Source organism: Phalangium opilio, unplaced genomic scaffold (assembly GCF_054372755.1).
Source record: "Phalangium opilio isolate 3A_F unplaced genomic scaffold, DU_Popi_V2 ptg000662l_1, whole genome shotgun sequence".
In the NCBI taxonomy this organism is placed as follows: Eukaryota; Metazoa; Arthropoda; class Arachnida; order Opiliones; family Phalangiidae; genus Phalangium; species Phalangium opilio.
Genome location: NW_028324246.1, coordinates 1363736 through 1384111, shown reverse-complemented (window position 1 = coordinate 1384111; position 20376 = coordinate 1363736). Strand labels below are relative to the sequence as shown.

General features: G+C 37.6%; 2 protein-coding genes across 3 annotated transcripts; one reads left to right on the top strand and one right to left on the bottom strand.

Moving 5' to 3' along the window:
- Nucleotides 1–3887: 3887 nt before the first annotated feature.
- Nucleotides 3888–11694, bottom strand: Blm (Bloom syndrome helicase). 2 transcript variants are annotated; one of them, XM_089863069.1, is made up of 18 exons: nt 11427–11694; nt 10957–11315; nt 10817–10903; nt 10348–10744; nt 8931–9211; nt 8641–8853; nt 8375–8572; nt 8173–8291; nt 8002–8115; nt 7739–7837; nt 7099–7247; nt 6886–7023; nt 6663–6789; nt 6375–6570; nt 5986–6291; nt 4739–5272; nt 4447–4651; nt 3888–4096 (listed from the first exon to the last, which is right to left on the bottom strand). In XM_089863069.1, the coding sequence occupies exons 1-18, from the start codon at nt 11531–11533 to the stop codon at nt 3994–3996; spliced, it is 3732 nt and encodes a 1243-aa protein (XP_089719195.1). In that variant the 5' UTR covers nt 11534–11694; the 3' UTR covers nt 3888–3993. The 2 variants fall into 2 exon arrangements, with proteins under 2 accessions (XP_089719195.1, XP_089719196.1); XM_089863070.1 differs by having other exon boundaries at nt 10957–11346; nt 11427–11538.
- Nucleotides 11695–12085: 391 nt separating this feature from the next.
- On the top strand, nt 12086–20250 carry LOC149588271 (sodium-dependent organic anion transporter-like). Its single transcript, XM_089863084.1, has 6 exons — nt 12086–12726; nt 12799–13004; nt 13982–14186; nt 14383–14643; nt 19560–19723; nt 19823–20250. Exons 1-5 carry the CDS (start codon nt 12514–12516, stop codon nt 19719–19721), a joined length of 1047 nt encoding a protein of 348 aa, XP_089719210.1. The 5' UTR covers nt 12086–12513; the 3' UTR covers nt 19722–19723; nt 19823–20250.
- The last annotated feature ends 126 nt before the right edge of the window (nt 20251–20376 follow it).

Sequence of the window (20376 nt, the reverse complement as noted above, 5' to 3'; positions counted from 1 at the left end):
AAAGGAACTGTTTATTTTTATATTTCTCCGTACCTCGTGCCTGGGTCAAACCAAGGTCAATCTTACTAGCGAATCCGCGTTTTTACCACCCCCCCCCCCGGGATTCGGGAAAAATTTTATCACGTGATCGACCACCATTTACGTAGAGGATTTTGTTTTTGGCATAGCTAACTCGATGACGTTCTTGAATGGTTGGGCTGTGCTTCATAGTTGAGAAAACTAAGAGGGCACACTTTTAAAAGCTGGCAGCGTCTATATTCTTTTAGGTTTCCCATATTTCTTTCGAATTTAATTAAATAGTTATTGAAATTAGGCCAATTAACGTTCGCTGCAAACAAAACTAGAACGTTTAGGCAGAGACGGCAATGTAGCAACACACCCCTTGTGTAGAGTAATTTCTTTCCTGTATACGGCAACGTCATAACCCTCTATCTCTTACCTTAGTGATATCCCCCCTCCCCTTCCCTTCCGGGGGCAAATAGTATTCTCTAGTACAAAGTTGCCCCTAACGTAGGGGATACACAGTTCACTCCCCCTCTAAACCGAAATTACTCTATAGGTTGCCAACTTGCCTCTCCGAGTAATAATGACGTCACGGAGAGGTATTACACTGGACGTGTGTGTGTGTGTGTTTGACTTGTCTGTCACCACGGAAAAATCCGTATTTTTCAAAAAATATGATATACCTCGGCATACCTCTAAAAACATAAAGAATTAACAAAAAATAGTAGAAAATATTTTATTTTAAAAAAAATTTCATTTTAAAAACGGAATTCAAAGTAAAACATTTAGGGATTCATATTTCCCTTTTCAATGTTTAGATATCTATTTATCTTTACTAGTTTTTCGGCTTTTTCATAACCTAACTTGTTTCTTAGATCGGTCCAAACAACGCCGTATGTCGAAAACAATCTCTCGATACCAGCGGAACTAGCTGGGCAAGACAAAAGTGAAGAAACAAAATGACAAAAGTCAACCATGAGTTTCGAATTTTCAGTGTCTTCCTTCTGTTTACTGGCTAATATTAGCCACCACTTATGTGGCTTAATAGTATCTATAATATTTTGTTTAAACATAGTGGCGGGATAGAAATCACTATCTTCAATTTTGAACGCCATTACAGCCGGCAAAAAGTGTTCGTGATGTTCCGAGACCCAATTCTCAGCAATTTCCTCTTCTTTAGAGGTTAATCGCTGACCCTTATAACGTAGATCCAACATATTTGCTAGCAAGTGGCAAGGATGAATCGCGTCTTCGTAACGTTTTTTAATGGAGTTTTTATATTCTCCAAAGTGTTCGTTATCCAGAAGATTTTTCCATATTTCTACCGCTTCACTTAGTCCACAATTGTCCGACTGCAACATGTTTAGACAGTCAGTGACAACTGCTAGTTGTTTAGCCATATAACGAGCCCTGTGAAATAATTCGAAGTTATCCAGAATTTTTTCAATATCTCTATTAAGTGCATCAGGATTCTTTGCAATTATTTCTAAATATTTGCTGTGATTCGACACGTAAGTGGACACAGTTTCTTCTTGACTGTTCCATATCGTGGTATTTGGTGTCTGCGAAATTTCCCCATTTTTAGCTAATAACCAATCTCTTGGCTGGTGGTTATTCCTGAAGTAATTGTTCACTTCGACCAGGGGTTTTAATACGGTTTTGGGGGCGACTTCTTTTTCTATAAGGGTCATAAAATGCGCGCTGCAACCGTACGTTATAATTTTAGGATATTCTTTTTCTAAATCTCTTCGCATTTTTTTCATCGCATTTTCATTGTCCGTTACGACTGCAAAAACCTGCAGGTTAAATTTTTCTTCCACCAGCTTGATAGATTTTGTGGCCGCTTCTTTACAGTAGTCACTGCTTTTTCTTTCCTCGGTTGAATCTTCAGACGTTAACAAAAACACATTCTGTCCAGTATGAATACTACTGGCAAGAATCGGATCATTTTTGCAACTGGACCATCCGTCTTGCATCAAGGTTATCGTAACGAACTTTTGATTTCGTAAATTTGTTTGAAGAGCGGCTTCAACTTCTTCAGCAACTTCATCTAACAATTGTTCCGCCAATTCTTTATGATTTGGTGGTTTATATCCTGGTCGAGTTTGATTCATCATTTCAACGAAATATCTGCTTTCAGTCGCATTAAATGGAATGTTATTACTGTAGAAGAATTTTGCTACAGATATATCTGTGGCGTGTTTTAGCGAAGGAGCTGAGGTTTCAGTTGCAGCGTATTCCGTAATTTGAGGCTGATTTCCAATTGAAGAATATGTCCCTACAGTGGCTTCCTCAAAACATTCACTTAGTAGAGTTAGTGGACTGAAGGAAGTAGAGGGTCTAGGATACGCTTCAGCAGCGGCACCTGCTTGGCTTGATGACCAACTTGACCAAGACTTTGATGATGAAAGTGACGATCCAGGTCGACCAATATCCTGGCCAATTTCAGTTTCAGTTTCAGTTTCAATTTTAATTTGTCTTTTACTACATTTTTCCAAATGTGATCGAATTCTTTCAGCCCTCGCACTGATTTCGGAGTTACAATGTTTACACCGGGCTTTTACTGATGAACCATCTTCATTCGATATTTTTTCTACTTCAACCCATACGGGATCAACCTTTCTTCCACCAGAGTGATGGCCACCACCACCAACTTTAGGCATTCTGGCTTATTCCTGAATCCTGACACTGTGACACAAGTCACACAAAAGGGAAATGTCTAAAGAGTATCTTAATGAATTTCAAGCAGACGGTCTAGCAGATAACAACTGACGCAAAAAAAATGTGCTAGAAAAATGCCCTAGAGAGTAGATTTCTTCTATTTTTTAAAAATGCCGCATAAAACCAATAAAATCCGGTTTAAACCAGCAAAAAACCATCCCACTGGTTTTTTTTTTCAAGAAAAATCCGGATTTTTGCCAGCCCAACTTCCAATGGTCTATTCATGAACCAATAACCATCAACAGAGAAGGTTAATAGAGAGGTTTCAGTTGGAGGAGCTGAGTCTCGTGACATAATTTACGCTGCCATATTGATGGGTTTAAAAGCAGGAATGAACATGAAACCACCCAATATGGCTACCAGAACAGCGGTAAGACTCGGGAGGGTGTGACGTACTACTATCCCATCTGAAGACTGAAAGCTCTCTATGGTCTATTCCCAGTTTCCCACCACCACCACAATTTGAAGTGGTCAAGGTCAGGGATCTACAGTGAAAGAAGCATTGAGGCATTAAAAAGCGGCTGAGAGTTGATATAAATTCTAAACTAATTGTTTGAAGAGGATGCAAAACGGTTTCACTTTTTAAAATCACAATCACGCCACGTGTCATACATCTTCCAAGGCAGTGAACTGAGTGAAGGCACCTGAAACGAAATCCGCCATTTTTATACCTGTAAGGTGGCGACATCTATGAAATATAGATTAGCCACAGACTGACTATAAGGCCGCATTTTCCTACAGCGGTGGCGCCATCTCTTGAGGATGAAAAGTAGCTAAAAACGGCAGTAACTCGTTTTTTGAACAAAAATTGAACTACGAAGAGTGCAGAAATTGTGGTAAAAGGTTATATGGCTCTCACAAGACCAGTCTAAACCTTCAAAAACGAATAATTCTATCCATAAATCGGTTTTTTTATTGACTTTAAAAACCAATACAAGGATCGCAGCTTTGATGATAGAATACGTAGCGCTCTATCCAATTAGAACAGAGCCTCCAAACCTTTTGCACGAACTGCAACTCCATTTTCAGACAGTCCAATGGGACAGCTATTACTCAAAAGTGTTTCTTTACCTGGCGAATTGCTCTAGTCTTATAATGCAATTGTTTTTTTTTGTTTTTTCATTTTGAAGCCAATGAAAAATTCATAAAATAAATAACAAACGTTTTTATAGTTTTGTAAAAAAATTAATTAGAATAAAATTATAGTAGTATAATACAATTAGAAAATAAGGTTACAGCAAATTATCACTGGGGACAAAAATTCACTGATCACATTAACAGTTTTGGTCCAGTTGTTCTGGCTTTGGACACCGTTTTAACGCCACCCTTATTATAGTACTTGCTAACCCTAGGATTACTCGTTTTTCCACGCCTAGAAGAAAAATGGAGAAAATAATTGTTAGATATTTGCCGCCATCTTGAACAAATATAATAACATGTTGCTCTACAATTGCCTCCTGTGGCGCCCCTAACATGATGTCTAATGTTCTACACGCAAATTTTACCTGGCCAAAGGCAGAAACTAATTGGAACACATTCACAAGGGCGGAGCTGAAAGTATATTCTTTGATAAGCTTAGTGGGCCAGTCAACTCCACCCTTCGACTGTGGGAGCATCTAGTGGCATTTGTTTAAACTAAACCACAGGCTATTCCCTTGAAAGCTAACCCAAACACGCAGTACGAAAAACAAAACTCTTCTAAATAAATCAAAATGAACATACGTTGCTCCAGACGCACCACCCCTGGCTTTCCTCCTGGCAAAATTGGGTTTAAATTTTTTATTAGCTCCACTAAAACGTTGACTACCAGGGGCTGCTCTTTTGAATCCTCTACCCCTCGAAGACGTTGAGCTGCTGCTGGCTACGTCGGCTAAGTCGTATTCATTTTGCTGATCAATTTTGGCAGCTAACTCGTCATCTTCTAGCGCTAAATTACATTGAAGTAACCCACCCACAAAATAAATTGCAGTCTAATAGAATTGCGTTGCAGAATTTTTTAAAATCCCCATCTTACCAACGCGTTCCGCTCCGTATCTCATTGTGATCTCCAGGAATCTTTTCCCGTACTTGTCATAGACAATTCGCGTCACGTGAGGTATGGCCAGCATTTCCATTTCGGACATTGGCATTTCTTCGGACATGGCTTTTAACGCGGCGATATTAATGACGTTGTTGTAATGTTTATTTTCTTCCATTCCGATAATTTTGCTCATATCAACGAGTTCACTGAAGCATTTATCTTTTAGTTTCTTTAAGTCTGGACTTTCCGTAACATTTTCCACAACATTGAGATTGGTGGATCTTCGCGATTGTCCAATTGAAATAGAAACCACATCTTGTCCTTTTAGAAGTTGAGGGGCTTTAGGCCCAAGTCGAATGTAACTATTAGTGTAATCCATGGCGTTCGAAATTATTACTTCTTTTAAGTAATTTTCTAAGACAAGGTGTTGCAAAATTCTTTCCGAGTCGGTTTTACTAAAGTTTTTTCCTAATCCGTGTAAAGCGACTTTGTTGTGGTTGTTTTGAACTATTTTTGCTAGATTAGAACCTTCAGACAAAGACAAAGGTATATTTGTATATTTTAAAGTGTTAGTGACATAATTTTCGTCACCCACAAACTTAAAATGCTAAAAAAATCCTTGAAAAATCTAGTTTATTATGATATGTTTACTTTTGTATTTGGTTTCGTAGAAATTTGTAAAATTGCAATCAAAGTTTAGTGTTTGGAAAAGGCCTAGTTAAAATTTTGTTTCGCTTGATGACGTAGTAAGGAGAAACTTTCACTCTAGATGTCGCTCACGTGACGCGCCTGTTAATGTCGCCGCGCCGCGTTAAGCCTAATTTATTCAGACTCGCGCGCAGAGATAGTTCTATATTTTCTTTGCTCGCGCGCGCGCAGAATTAGTAGACTCGGGAGTCTCGGGCGCGCGCGCTTGGCTTTTCCGCGAGATGCCGTGAGTGACGTAGCAAGGAGAAAACCCGCCAAAAATCTTCTTCGCAAATTTGCTTTTGCCCCCCAAAATTTCAAGTTTTCAAAGTGTTTTTTCTGTGTTTTCCTTCATATTTAAATATTAATCAAGCATATTTTTGGAATCAGAAGAGTTTAAACTCTCAAAAAAGTAAGGTTTTCTTTAGATTTGAGATAATTTTTTAATCACGTCGCTATTCCTTTAATAACACGTTGGGTTTTACTTTTAGTCTTTGAGGGTTTGACATGGGGAATAAAGCTAGGCCTAGTAAATAGTAATACTTTCAAATTACCTCTGAAGACATCGACGAAATAGTTCAGCGTATAATTCCCTTTACCATTTTCCCCAACAACATCGGATACGCATTGTATAATAGCTTTGCTTTCTTTGGTAACATCGCACATTCTAAAGCTACCCCTTCCGGAACAATTATCGCACGCTAATTTCGGATGGTTGATGCAATAGCTCCTGGTGAACTTTTCTCCAAAATATTGCAGCATCTGCTGTCTTCGGCAATCAACCTTATTTTCGCAATACTGTACCACTCTTACCAAGTTCTGGATATGCATTTGTAGAGCTTGCAAGTTGCTTTTGTCCTCTATTTGATTAAAATTAACTAGTAGTTATCAAAACTAATAATTTTTTTAACAACCTCCGTTCAGTTTGCGCGCGTTATCTTACTTTCTTTAAGTTTCACCAATCGCAATTTGTCCGCGTAGCTGTAAAATAATATGCAAGTCGAAACGTCACCATCACGACCAGCTCGTCCTGATTCTTGATAGTACGATTCAACCGACTGCGGTAATGACTGATGTATGACAAATCTAACATCCGGTTTGTCGATACCCATGCCAAATGCAATTGTTGCGCAAATAACCTACAATTATGTTAATAGAGCGAGTGTTCTAATCTGATCTATTGTTTTCCCGAGGGCTGATGTAATTAACCCGCATAATTTCAAATTCTCACCTGAACATTGTCATTAATCCACTTCTCTTGTACCTCAAATCTAGTTTTATCAATTAAACCCGCGTGATAAGCCACTGATTTAATTCCAGCTTTAACTAAGACATCCGCTTGATTATCGCAGTCATTTCTAAAAGCATTAGAATATTGAATATATGTAGGCCTAGTTGCATAATTGAATACGTTAAATTAAATTAAATTAAATTAAATTAAAGTAATTAAAAACCTTGACAAGCAGTAAACGATCCCTGATTTTTTATTGAAGTTACTAAGGATCAAATTAGCAACGTCTTGAGCTACCGATTTCATTTTCTTAGGGACAATCTTATAAATTAGGTTAGGTCTATTAAAGCTCTGAAGGAACCTGTTAATAGAGATGATACACGTTTGATTTAATTGCTTTCAGAAATTTAATTTTATTTAATTTTTAGATTAGTACCATTTAGGTTTTTGCATTTTTAGTTGTGTAAGAATATCTAAACGAACTCTAGGAGTCGCTGTAGCTGTCAGTGCCATCATGGGTACATTAGGAAATCGTTCCCTTAGAGAACACAGACGTTTATAGTCTGGTCGAAAGTCATGACCCCACTGAAAGAATCGGTACAATAGTACCGCAAGTATATAATACTTCTATTCGAGAGAATTGTACAAGCACAAAACGGCGTGGTAATTGTAACACGATTCTTCCCAACATCATTTTACATTTGCAGTGCACACGGTTGCTAAACCGAATCACATACGCGATAAATAGTTCCCTCATCATTGCTCTATTAGCGCTGCTTAACTATTTGCCAAGGCGCATGCATGCGCTTGTGGTTTTTTGTCCTACAATCAAGCTTTGTGGGTTTAATGCTGCTGAGGATTTAGTAAATACCGAACAGTTATAGAATTCAGCCTAACACGGTGCTATCGATGCCCATCTGAAGTTTGATGAGCGGGAAAGCAAACAAAAATGGTGCCATGATCCCGGGAAGAATCCCTAACAGTGTGGTTCATTCCAAGATTGAATTTTGTTGAACTGGCGTTTGTTTAGAACGTCAGTTTGAATTGGAAGACTATGGTATAACTATTGTTTTTACCTGACTGACGCAATGTGCCTCATCAATAACGAATCTAGTTAGCATTTGTCTGTTGTAAAGGCGATCGAAAGTTGATAGCAATCGTTCACTGCAACTAATCTGAAAAGTTTAAGTTAAAAATGTTCGAAAACAAAAAGTCAATATTCAAATTATACATATCAATTAAAATATATAAAATAAACCACTTTAAAACGGATAATAAGGAAAATAATTTGGTCTAATAGTAACCCTTTAAGAATAAGGATAAGTAGCGGGTTAATTACCTTCTCAGGTGTGACATAAAGCAACTTAATTTCAGGAACTGCTCTATTTAACTTGGTGTAAATGGCGTTAGATTGCTGAGTATCGCGATCACCAGATAAGTGATCAGCTTCAACCTATATTCAAAAACGTGACTATCATCCCTGAGCCACAGATAATCGCAGAGCGCTTACCCCCAAAGAGTTTAGCTTCTGGACCTGATCCTGTATCAAGGATTTCAGTGGCGAAACCACTATTGTTACTCCATCGCAAACAACTGCTGGAAGTTGATAACACAAGCTTTTCCCGCCACCTAATCGCAAAATGTTAAGTGAAATCACTAAATCCCACAGACTTTTGGTAATTTCGCAACCCTAACACGCTAACTGGACTCACCGGTTGGCATAAGAACAAAACAATCCTCTTTTAACAAGGCAGCATTTATGGTCTCCAGTTGATTATATCGAAAGCTTTTCAATCCAAAAATTTCCTTGAATGCCTTCATCATTTTGGCTGAATGATTGAACTTATAACCTTTAAAACGAGGGCTTGCCCCGTCATCTGTACTTGAACCCACAAAAGACCCTGGGCAACCTGCATGTAGACACACGGACGGACAATGAGTAAAAGTTGAAGCAGCCAGGGTTCACGTTTAAAATCACCTTCAGTATTCTGCTGTATTGTATGTTGATTGTTACTCGCGCTTGCATTTGAAAATGTATTTTTCGATAACCACGTGTTAGATGTAGATGTTGATGGGACTGATAGCTGATTTCCAACATCTTTTCGGCCAATTACATTAGAATGATTTGCGCTAGTAGAGGTGGCGCTACAAGATGGCTTCGAAACTACATCAGCCTCCGAATCGGAGTAGTCTCCAAAATTTAATATTAAAAACCGTTAATTAATAACTATCATATATTGGCGACCATATTCTTGTTAGATTTCTTACCAAAGTCTATTTGGTTTAAGTCGGAAAAATCATTATTATTTATCTCATTAATTGGACTGTCACTAATGACAATGGGATCGTTTATTTTAGCGGTGACTTTTTCAAAAATATTTAATTGTTTGTTGACTGGTTTCTCATTTTGGGAGAAATATGAAGTAATTGTGGGTGACTGCACAGTTTTTTTCATCGGAGACTTAAAAATTGGAACATTTCCGTTGTTTGCTTGCTTAATGGATTGAATTTTGTTTAAAATGGCATCTCGTTGTTTAACTAATCTCCGACTGCAATGAGAGATAACCAAAAGACTTAACCCAATTTCATACGACAGATTTTATTTCATTATACTCAGAATGTGGTTTCTTATAACGCAAATGGAAACACTAAGCATCCAGTGAAGACAAGTTAATATATTTAACACTACAACACTTATACTGCGTTTCCCCCATAATACTTCAACAGGAAAAATTAAATTCCTTATAGGAAAAATAGGAATTTTTTTTCGGAATTATAAGATTTTTGAAAATAAACATTTCTCATACGTATTGTGGCGCCATCTCACGTTTAAACTTTACAGACGCTATAATTCATTCAAATAAAGCCATTCCTGGCCCAGAACTACCAATGGCTATGACTCTAGCTACTATTTCTTGATTTAGTTAGTATAAACCAAATTGGATGATTGGCGCCATCTAGGTTACTCATAAGATACTATTTTTTAGTTTTTTATTGCTTATTGGATTCAATATTGATATTGTTTAAAATGGCATCTCGTTGTTTAATTAATCTTAGACTGCAACGAGTGCTAACAAATATTTCGGAACATATTTTCCCAGGCTGGAAAACATACACTTTTCCCACCCAAAAGTCTAGTGTCGCCATCTCACGTTTAAAATGTAAAAATACTTATTATTTAATTATAACGTCTGTATTATCCCCAAATGAATTTTTTTCCCGGCCAGAACAAACAAAATAGGTCTATGGATGTATCTAGGGTAAGGATTTCAAAGCCTAAATAGTAATGATAGTATAAAACCGGCTGTAGCATTGGCGCCATCTAGGTTAGTATTATGGTACTACATTTTTTTATTTGTGGCTGCTAGACTAATCAAAAATTGAGGCAATTCAGTTAATAATTTAATTATAACGTCTGTATTATACCCAAATACGTTTTTCCTGGCCTAGAACAAGCAAAGTAGGTCTATGGATGTATCTAGGGTAAGGATTTCAAAGCCTAGATAGTAATGATAGTATAAAACAGGCTGTATGAAGCATTGGCGCCATCTAGGTTACTATTATGGTACTACATTTTTTTATGTGGCTGCTAGACTAATCAAAAATTGAGGTAATTTAGTTAATATTCCAAGTCAGTATGTAATTTTTCTTATAGAAGCGAAGAAAACCTTTTCAATAAACTTACCCACTGGCCAAAATTTTTGGTAGTTCTTTACTTTCTCTTCCATTGAAATTCAGGTAAAGAAATGAAGCCTCGCTTAAAATCTTTTCATTCAAACTTTGCAATTGATCTTGCAATTCTTTTACGTAATTTTTCTGGACTGTACTGTTATTTCCTGATATATTACGCTGCTGAGCATTAACGATGGTAGTATTTGACTTCAAAACTGACGAGGATTCCATTGGAACTACTGAACTTTTAGTAGCATTATTGACAGCGTGCTCAAATGCGTCACTATCAAAGACAGTGTCATCGAAATCATCGAGATCTGAAGGTACATCCACATCTGGGTTTTTAAAAATATCTGGTGATTCTACAGCGGGTCTGCGATTTTTTAGCGCCTCATTATGAACAGTTGAATCTAATTAAAAGGAAAAATAGGTGAAATTACCTCACCTTAAGATGATTTTAGCGTAAAACAAAATTTACAAACCATTTTCTTTTGTATTACAAATGTCAGAAGCAATTCTTGGTCCTTGCTTTTTAGGCGATTTTTGTTTGGTATCTTGTTTAGATTTGGCTGCAAAGCGCAACTTTTATACTCAAATTTATGTTTGAATGAAAAAAACTCACTTTTTGATGAATTAAGACTCTTTCGGGATTTAGTGATATCAAAATCATCCCAATCGTCATCATAATCATCTTCAAAAGATACGCCTTCTAAAAGGCTTTTAGTGTCCAAATCAATCTTTGTACTTGAACTCTGATTTGACGTGACGGTTTGTTTCTTGAGGGGTTCTTTCTCAAACGTCTTTTTTACATTATTTCTATTTGGTGCGCTTTCTCTTAATGGAGGTAATTGATGGTTACCCATACGACATGGAATAATTGTAACATTTCGATTTTTCTGCGGTGGTTTTTCTTTCGATAATTTGGCAATTACGGTAGCCCCCTCTTTGACGAATTTCTGAACATCTCCAATCACAGGAAATCTATTTATTGTTCCTCTATAATATTAATAAACTGACGACCTTTGTTTGTCTCCGTGTCATCATGGACTGAAAACACCGGTGATAATTAAACACTAATTAAGAACAACTTACTTGTAGCTAGTGGTGGGTTTCTTATTGCACAGGAGTGCCTTCCCATTCAGTGATTCTTTGGTTTTAGGAAACCAATAGTCAAGTCCTTTTCCTTTAACTATCTTCATTATTCAACATTATTATACGTGAAACCGTCGCATGTTATTGATACGTTTCCGTACAGTTTTGTAACATCCACAATGGGAAGATTAACAAACCGGGCAATTCACCGCCAAAATTTGAACTTGAGTCAAGTTGAGTGAATGATTTCTGCAACCAGACTCACGAAGGAGAAATAAACTATAAGCACGACCAGACTACTATGAAAGCCTCCAAAGTCGTCTGCTCAAAAGAAATAACCGATAATTAAATTTTCATTCAGTTAGGAATTGTTTTATCCCTTTTTCATCTAGCTTCTAACTTAAGTGGATATTCTATTTAATTTTAAAGAAGTTCTTCTGAGATATGTTAGTTGGATTCTAAATCATATTACAAGTTGATACTTTGGTGTTGGCCATAGCAATATTTACCTATCTAGTTTGGTTTCAGAACTTCAGACTCGACTTCAAGATTTCAGAGTCAGACCAAATTATTACAGAAATTGTTGTCTGCATGAAATTCTGCATCTGGGTCCAGTGGGTTGAGTCACAGCCCATTCAAGGATGTCAGATCGAGTAGGCTATGATTGAGGATAACTGTACTAAAATCAAATCTACATACTACATTATCTATCGGTATTCGGTATCATCGCCTGCGTACTTAAACCGTCGGCCTACTTTCGTTTTTTAAACTTCCGTTTCCTCCTAAAACACTTTCAATTTTCAAAGTTTTATTTTCCTTATGAAACACTTTCATTTTTTAAAGTTTTATTTTCCTTATGAAACCCGTTGTTTTGTTGAAAAAGGCGTTGTATACCAAGTTACAGAATCGCGTAGGCAGCATTATTCAGACGGATTAATCTTTTGTTTAATAACCCTTCGAAAATTATAGGCTGTTAAATTGTCACAGTGCCAATTAATTTATCCAGTAATAAATTCAAAGTCTGTTTATCTCAAAACTACATTTACACTCTACAAAGGTTTAATAGAAACTAAATAATTGCGTGAAAATGAATTTTACACACGCGAATCCAAAAGAAAACTTTGTGCCATACGTAAACTATTCAGAAATGAATGAAGTTGCAACAAGTGTCAATGCAACCATAGAGGAAAGTGAATGGAATTCTTCTAATGATAAACTAAGAATGGCATTTGACGTTATAATGATAACATGCATGCTGGCTATAATGTTTGCTATGGGATGTGAAGTGAAAATTAAAGAGGTAATGAATTTAATCAATTGCAGTTTCAGCCTTTCAGGGGATTGACCTGAAAACGTTAACATTTTTTCCTAGCTGGTAAATCATCTAAAAAAGCCATTGCCTATATGCATTGGAATGATATCGCAATTTGTATTTATTCCTTTACTGGGCTTCTTAGCCATTGTGATTTTCCAAATTGAAGGACTGTACGCAACAAGTATATTGATCATGTCTTGTTCCCCTGGTGGAGGATACTCCAATTTAATAACATATCTATCAAGAGGAGATGTTTCTTTAAGGTGATAGTAAACTTTACAATTGAGGGGAATTGGTTCTACACATTTCTGTTCCAAACATAGCCCCATTTCTAGATACCCTAAATTTAATCTAGCCTAGTCTCGGCTGTTATTTAGTTTAAACAAATGCCACTAGATGCTCCCATAATCGAGGGGTGGAGTTGACAGGTCCTCTAGTTTAGTTTAAACAAATGCCACTAGATGGCCCTCCAAGCTTAACAAAGGCTAGTTTTAGCTCCGTCCTCATGGAGAAGTTCTGATTAGCTCTTGCCTTTGACAAAGTAAAATTGATGTGTAGAGATTAGCCGGCATACAGCAAGTCTCAGCTATAGTTTAGTTTAAACAAATGCCACTAGATGGCCCTCCAAGCTTAGCAAAGGCTATTTTTATCTCCGCCCTAATGGAGAAGTTCTCATTGGTTCTTGCCTTTGACAAAGTAAAATTGATGTGTAGAGATTAGATGGCATACAGCAAGTCTCAGCTGTAGTTTAGTTCAAACAAATGCCACTAGATGGCCCTCCAAGCTTAGCAAAGGCTAGTTTTAGCTCCGCCCTCGAGAACGAGTTCTGATTGGCTCTTGCCTTTGACAAAGTAAAATTGATGTGTAGAGATTAGCCTTCATACAGCAAGTCTCAGCTGTAGTTTAGTTTAAACAAATGCCACTAGATGGCCCTCCAAGCTTGGCAAAGGCTAGTTTTAGCTCCGCCCTCGAGAACGAGTTCTGATTGACTCCTGCATTTGGCAAGGTAAAATTTATGTGTAGAAGATCAGCCAGAATGTTAGGGGTGCCACAACACAGGTGTGTAGGGACACTACACAGGGTGGGACAAGATTATAAACATGGCTAGTCAGTGGTGACGTGGTTATGACAACCGCAATTGTGCCCCGGGTTTGATTTATCCCTCTAGACTTGTTAAGGCCTTTTGGTTTATTGCCGGTATGAAACTTTTCGCTGTAATTTGGACTTTACTTTGACACAGTGTGGCTATGACAACAATATCCAACATGCTGGCAATGTTAGCCACACCCGCTAATGTCTGGTTGTACAGTCACGGTGTGGAAACTGGAGAAATAAAAATTCCCTTCAAACAAATGGGGATATCCATGCTGGCCTTAACTCTAATTCTAGCTATTGGTGTTATACTTCGGTGGAGGCTACCTAAAGTGGCATCTGTCATTACTAAGGTTCAAAAGTTCTTAATTCTGTTTAGGTTTATTTTGGTTCATAATGGTGACAGTACTATTGGAAAATTAATACTTTGGTATCTAGCGGGAAGAATATAATTTCCATACTTCACTCGTGTGTCAAGAAAAAAAAAACCTAGATAGTTTATTGTATGATTTGAACCAATTTGTATATTTTCCTTTTCTTTTTTTCCAGGTTGGGGTCATTAGTTCTGGTATAATGGCTCTAGCTTGCGGGGTTTTAGCTATAGTCCTCTATCCCAGATTTTTCCAAAATATTCCTGGGTTTTTATTTTGCGCCATTGCGTTTGTTGGTCCCTTAGGGATTCTCTTCGCGTACTGCGCCGCCTGGTTAACTAAACTAACGGCGCCAGTTAGAAGAACCATAGCTATCGAGTCGGCTGTTCAAAATGCCGGAACAGCCATAACAATCGTGATAATCTCATTCTCTAAATCTGTAAGTGCAGTTTACGGGAATGTTTACTACGCGAAGCCACCACTATAAGTTGATAGTTAACTCCAGTTCATAGTTTATTAATAGAGCAGTCGACGGAAGCGGTCGACATTTTCTAACGCTCCGCAAAACCTCGCTTAAGCCTTGGCCTTGTTTTAAACAAACGCAGCCCTTTGGGCCTAGTATTAATTAAGTACTATTAGTTTATTTTAATTTAATTTGACGAAAGCATAAAGTATCAGTATGCCTAAATATTGCGGTGAATATTGCAAATTTAACCGAGGAAATCAGAGACATGGAACCATGATCCATTGTGGCATGTGCGACGAATGGTTCCATTTAATATGCATAGAGTTAAAAGAAGCTGTCGCTGGATCGTTCTGGATGTGTACTTCATGTGTTCAAGCCATGCTAAATCTAAGGCAATTCGAGAAAGAATTCAAGGTAACCAAAACGTCAATAGAAGAATCACTAGACAATTTCTCTGATCAATTATCGGCGCTCGAGTCTTCTATCGAAGCTCAGAACTCGCAAATCAAAGAAATGCTTCAGGACTATCAATTAATTAAATCCCATACATTGGAATCAATACATAAGCAAGTCAAAGCTCTTGATGCTGAATTCAAAACATTCCGGGAATCCACAAAAGTGCAAGTCAAAACACTGGAAGAGAAATACACAACAGTAGGCCCCTCGACACGAATCAATGACCCAACAATTCCTCTAACCACTAGTGGTGAAACAAGATTGCTGAACAACCGGCCAACGTTTGCAAAACAACTATACACCGACTTGTTCAATAACCGTAACCATTTATCTAACAAAGAAAACATGGACATTACTAAAAAACAGCAGCCTAAAGTTCTAAAGAGTACACATCAGGCCAAAGCACCATCACGTTCAACCAAACCACTCGGACAAATGTCAGCTGAAAGGATAGAAAATTCCCGTTTTAAATCAGTACTGACACATAATGATTACTTCATCGGCAACTGCTCGCGGAATGCAACCTTAGAACAAATGAAAACCTACATTGCTAATAGTAACATAGAGGTAACGAATATTAAATTAACCAGACGCTCCGAAGATGAATCAGCCAAATACAACTGCTTTGTACTGCAATCATCAACTTCCATTACAAATATTCTAACGCCAGACGTATGGCCTACAGGAATATCTTGTCATAAATTAACTAGTGGCCAATCACAAGGTCCAGTACGTATATGGGGCACAAATGAAGATCCAAAGGGGACCGTGCTATCTAACTCCCCTAAGCTCAAATACTTGCTATCAAACTGCACGTCAAGCTCGAACGCTGAAGATGTTGACATGCACCTAAAGGATTTGAATGTTCTGAATGCTACAGTTAAGGAACTTGAATCTTCGTCAAAATGGAAAAAATCATTCATCATCGAAAGCACGCAAAAATACGACAAATACATATTAAATCTTGACAATTGGCCAAGCCCTTTTGTCATTCGTCGATATAGGGAAACCACTAAACCCACAAATAATGAAGACTTAGATGATCCAGCGACTGTCTGACTGTCCCACAATAACTCCATACAAAAGAAGAACCCTAATAAAGGACTAAAAATAGCCCATGTAAATATTAGAAGCCTCCTGCCACACATTGATGATATGCGCTTAGCAGTCTCCAAACATAACCTGGACATATTAGCAATAACCGAAACATGGCTGAAACCTTTAACACCAGATGTCATGATAAAAATAAATGGCTTTGAATTATATCGATGTGACCGCACCAACAGACGCGGAGGTGGTGTTTGTTTATACTATCGTCAAGACCTAACCATAACACAACAGCTGCTGACTCCTGAAGACATATCCCTCGAACATTTAATCTGCACCTTGTTTGAAACCAACTCGAAACCGGTTCACATCTGCGTATGCTACAATCCACCAGATCCTAATCAAAACAGTACTACATTATCTAAAGAGATTAAACACCTTGCATCACATCTGCAGTCTGATTTAAGTCACGAAGTAATCATCCTTGGTGATTTCAACTGTGACCTTCTCCAACTTCCTTTATCTGCAAAAACGAAAGCATTAAATAAAGGCCTCTCATCATTTAAACAACTGATCGTGAATCCGACTCGGATAACTTTGACAACAACTTCGTTAATAGATCATATTTATACAACACACCCGCAACGAATCATATCAAGTGGCGTGACCCCATGTGGGGCATCAGACCACGATATTATTTACTGCATCAGGAAAAAGCGATGTCCCAGGGTTCGAAAAGTCATTACGAAAGTACGAGATTACAAGAACATGAATACCGACCTATTTATTGGCTCACTTACGCAAGCCCTTGACAGCATCAAAGTTGAAAATGTTGATCAAGGGATCGACCACCTTCACCGTGCCATAATGAAAAATTTGAATCAATTCGCCCCATACATACAAAAACGAAAAGCTGTTAATTCATCCCCATGGATTGGGAACGAGATAAAATATTGGATGCATATGCGAGATACAACAAAAAGAAAGAGTCACAATAGACCGGAACTCTTGGACAATTATCGACACCTTCGCAACAAAGTCAACGTCATGGTGAAAAATGCCAAAAGCCAGTATTTTCGGAAAAACCTTAATAAAACCAACCCTAGCAAAGTCTGGAAATTATTAAAACCGTACCTAAAACAAGAGACTAAAATAATTAAGTCACTACGTGTAAATGGGAACCTACTATCAAGTTCTCTGGAAATAGCCACCCACCTTAATGACCACTTTATAAACAACCAGGCTGCCTCTCTGACAAACATAAGCATACTCCCGTACACACCTTGTACCAACGTTGACTCTAAATTCATCCTAAAAGACGTTAATACTCAAACAGTATTTGGCTTGCTCAAATCGCTTGCTGATAGTCGAGCCGCTGGCACAGATGGACTCCAGATCTCCCTTATAAAGGCCCTTGCAATCGTAATTGCCCCAGTGCTCACACAGATAATTAACATGTCATTCAAATCAGGTGTTTTTCCTTCCGTTTGGAAGGAAGCAAAAGTAGTGCCTTTATATAAAGCTGGTGACCATACCGATCCAGGAAATTATAGAGGCATATCGCTCTTACAATCCTTATCCAAAATCCTTGAGCGGTGTGTTCACACCCAACTCATAGAATATTGTCAGGAAAACCAATTATTCTACCGGATGCAGGCGGGTTTCCTTCCTGGCCATTCAACAATGACATGTATTTTAAATCTCCACGAACGCATCATCAACAACCTGCAAGAAGGTAAATACGTAGCAGTCACTTTCCTCGACCTATCAAAAGCGTTCGATAGTGTCAGACATGATATACTGCTGGAAATCCTACGATCCAAAGGCTTCAGTGACAACTCCCTAAAATGGATACAATCATACTTAACTAACCGTAAACAGTTAGTAACGGTCAATGGTTCTAGCTCAACATTCCTTCAAATCCGAGCGGGTGTACCGCAAGGCAGCGTACTGGGACCTATCTTATTTAATTTATATACTAGTGACAACAATACATCCTTAACATCCTCTGACTGTATAGAATATGCTGATGACACAGCCGTCTTAAATTCGAACAAAGATTTAGACACACTGTTATCTGACCTAGAGCGTGATATTATATCACTTCGGGAAACCTTGCGTATAAAAGGCCTAGTGCTAAATGAGAAAAAATCTGTCTTCATGATTTTTAGCCCAACTAAGACAAAAAGAATCCAAGCAGAATGTAAAACTCGACTATTGACACTGAATATAACGCGCGTGTCCTCCTGTAAATATCTTGGCCTCCATTTCGACGAACTCTTAAACTGGACTTCTCATATAGACTATACATATAGTAAGATCCGGCAAAAGAACTGGCTCCTTAAATCCTTTCTATCCACCATTGATCAGAAAACATCTCACTTATTATACAATGCGCTTATACAGCCTCTATTCGATTATGCCAACATCTTTTACAACAATTCATCAAACGCTAAAACTAAAAAGCTTCAGACGCTGCAAAATAACTGCGCAAGGTCAATTTTGAAAAAACCAGCCAGATCATCAGCAAGCAATGCAAGACAAGAACTAGGTTGGATGAATTTAAAGCAACGCCACAGTTATCACATACTTATACTAATGTATAAAATTCGTGCCAATAAAATGCCCACCTATATTCAAGACTTATTTGCAACAACGATAACACAAAACCACCACCATAACACAAGATTCCATAATCTAAACCCACCCTCTCAGAGAGCAACCAATCACTTCAGTAATAGAAGTATAAAAACTCTTGGTGTAAAACTATGGAACTCACTGACTATCGATATTAAGAATCAAAACTCTTTTACTACTTTTAAAATGGATGTAAAGAATTATATTTTAAAACAACTGTAATTTATTTGAAAGGACCCCTAGGTAAACCAGACCTCGGTCTGATAGGTATATCCGAATAAAGCTTTTATTTATTTATTTATTTTTAGTTAGAAAATCGTAAGTTCCCCAGGATTTATCGCGAAATCAGAGAGAAATAGGCACGCTAACTGTGGAACAGCTCAGGTCTGGTGGGACGCTAGAAATGGGGGAGGATTACTCGGAAAAATGGCGGGCGGTCTATGTCTGACGAATCACGTAGACCACCCGCCATTTTTCCGAGTATTCCTTCCCCATTTCTAGGGTCCCACCGGACCTGAACTGTTCCACAGTTAGCGCGACTATTTCTCTAAGATTTCGCATCATCCCACCTCATCCTTGGTCGAATAACTATTTCGAACAGTTCCCTATATTGGGACAAAAATACACTTGATAGCGATAGTGGATTTTGAATAAAGCCAAGGCTTCTTCGCCCGTAAACTTTCCCATAGTGCAGAAAATACTCTTTGCAGGGCGGAAAAATTTTGATTATCCGATTTCATTTCAATTAGGCATTGCAAGAAATGAGCGTTTACATAATTTTATACTCGGCTGGGGTAACGTGTGGTTTATTAGCAATTGCCAGCGGGCTGGCTTTACAAAACTATTGTCATGAAGGAAAGCACGAGAGCAACAAATCTACGGAGTTGGAACAAATGAATATAAAAAGTTAATTGTATGTATTATAAATAATCCTTAGGTGGGGAGAGAGGACTTTCCAATGTCGCTGCTTTTGTTTTCCCATTGAAACTAATCATAATTCCTTACGTTTCAGATTCTAAACAAATTTACCCATGCCTAGTTATACGTTAGCTAATAATAGTAAAATTATTATTAATATATATTTTATAAACATTTTAAGTATACTATAACTGATTTTATATATTTTTATAAAAGTTTTAAAGTATACTATTAACTAAATTTACATAATTTTATAGTAATAAATACGAATTTTTAATGCTAATGTGTGTGAGATGAAGCAACGACATCAATTTACATAAGACATGGACAGAATCCAAGTTGTTAAGAATGTTTTAAAACAAAAGGGCCAGTTGCCACTGAAGTTTAGAAAAAGGGCGCTGCTGCTATACAATTTCCCAACGAACAAGCAATACATGTACTTCTAATTAAATTTTTAAATCTTACGAGATTATTTTTGAAAATTCTTTACAATGTACTTGAAATATTAAAAATATTTCGATATGCCTGGTTTTTTTCAACAAAACATATTCAAGGGGTGTAGTTTTAACAGTTGCGCTACTATTACAAAAATGTGGTTTGGTTGCTGCAGACTAATTACGAAAGGAAAGACATGTACCTATGTGATCC

What these genes read in the sequence shown, in the direction of transcription:
- LOC149588271 (XM_089863084.1), top strand. Translation starts at nt 12,514, where the DNA reads ATGAATTTTACACACGCGAATCCAAAAGAAAACTTTGTGCCATACGTA. An exon ending in TGGCATCTGTCATTACTAAG is followed by an intron (nt 14,187 to 14,382) that starts GTTCAAAAGTTC and finishes CTTTTTTTCCAG; the next exon opens with GTTGGGGTCATTAGTTCTGG. An exon ending in TAATCTCATTCTCTAAATCT is followed by an intron (nt 14,644 to 19,559) that starts GTAAGTGCAGTT and finishes CATTTCAATTAG; the next exon opens with GCATTGCAAGAAATGAGCGT.
- Blm (XM_089863069.1), bottom strand. Translation starts at nt 11,533, where the DNA reads ATGAAGATAGTTAAAGGAAAAGGACTTGACTATTGGTTTCCTAAAACC. An exon ending in CTTAAACCAAATAGACTTTG is followed by an intron (nt 8,854 to 8,930) that starts GTAAGAAATCTA and finishes TAAATTTTGGAG; the next exon opens with ACTACTCCGATTCGGAGGCT. An exon ending in AGGCACATTGCGTCAGTCAG is followed by an intron (nt 7,248 to 7,738) that starts GTAAAAACAATA and finishes CGATTCTTTCAG; the next exon opens with TGGGGTCATGACTTTCGACC.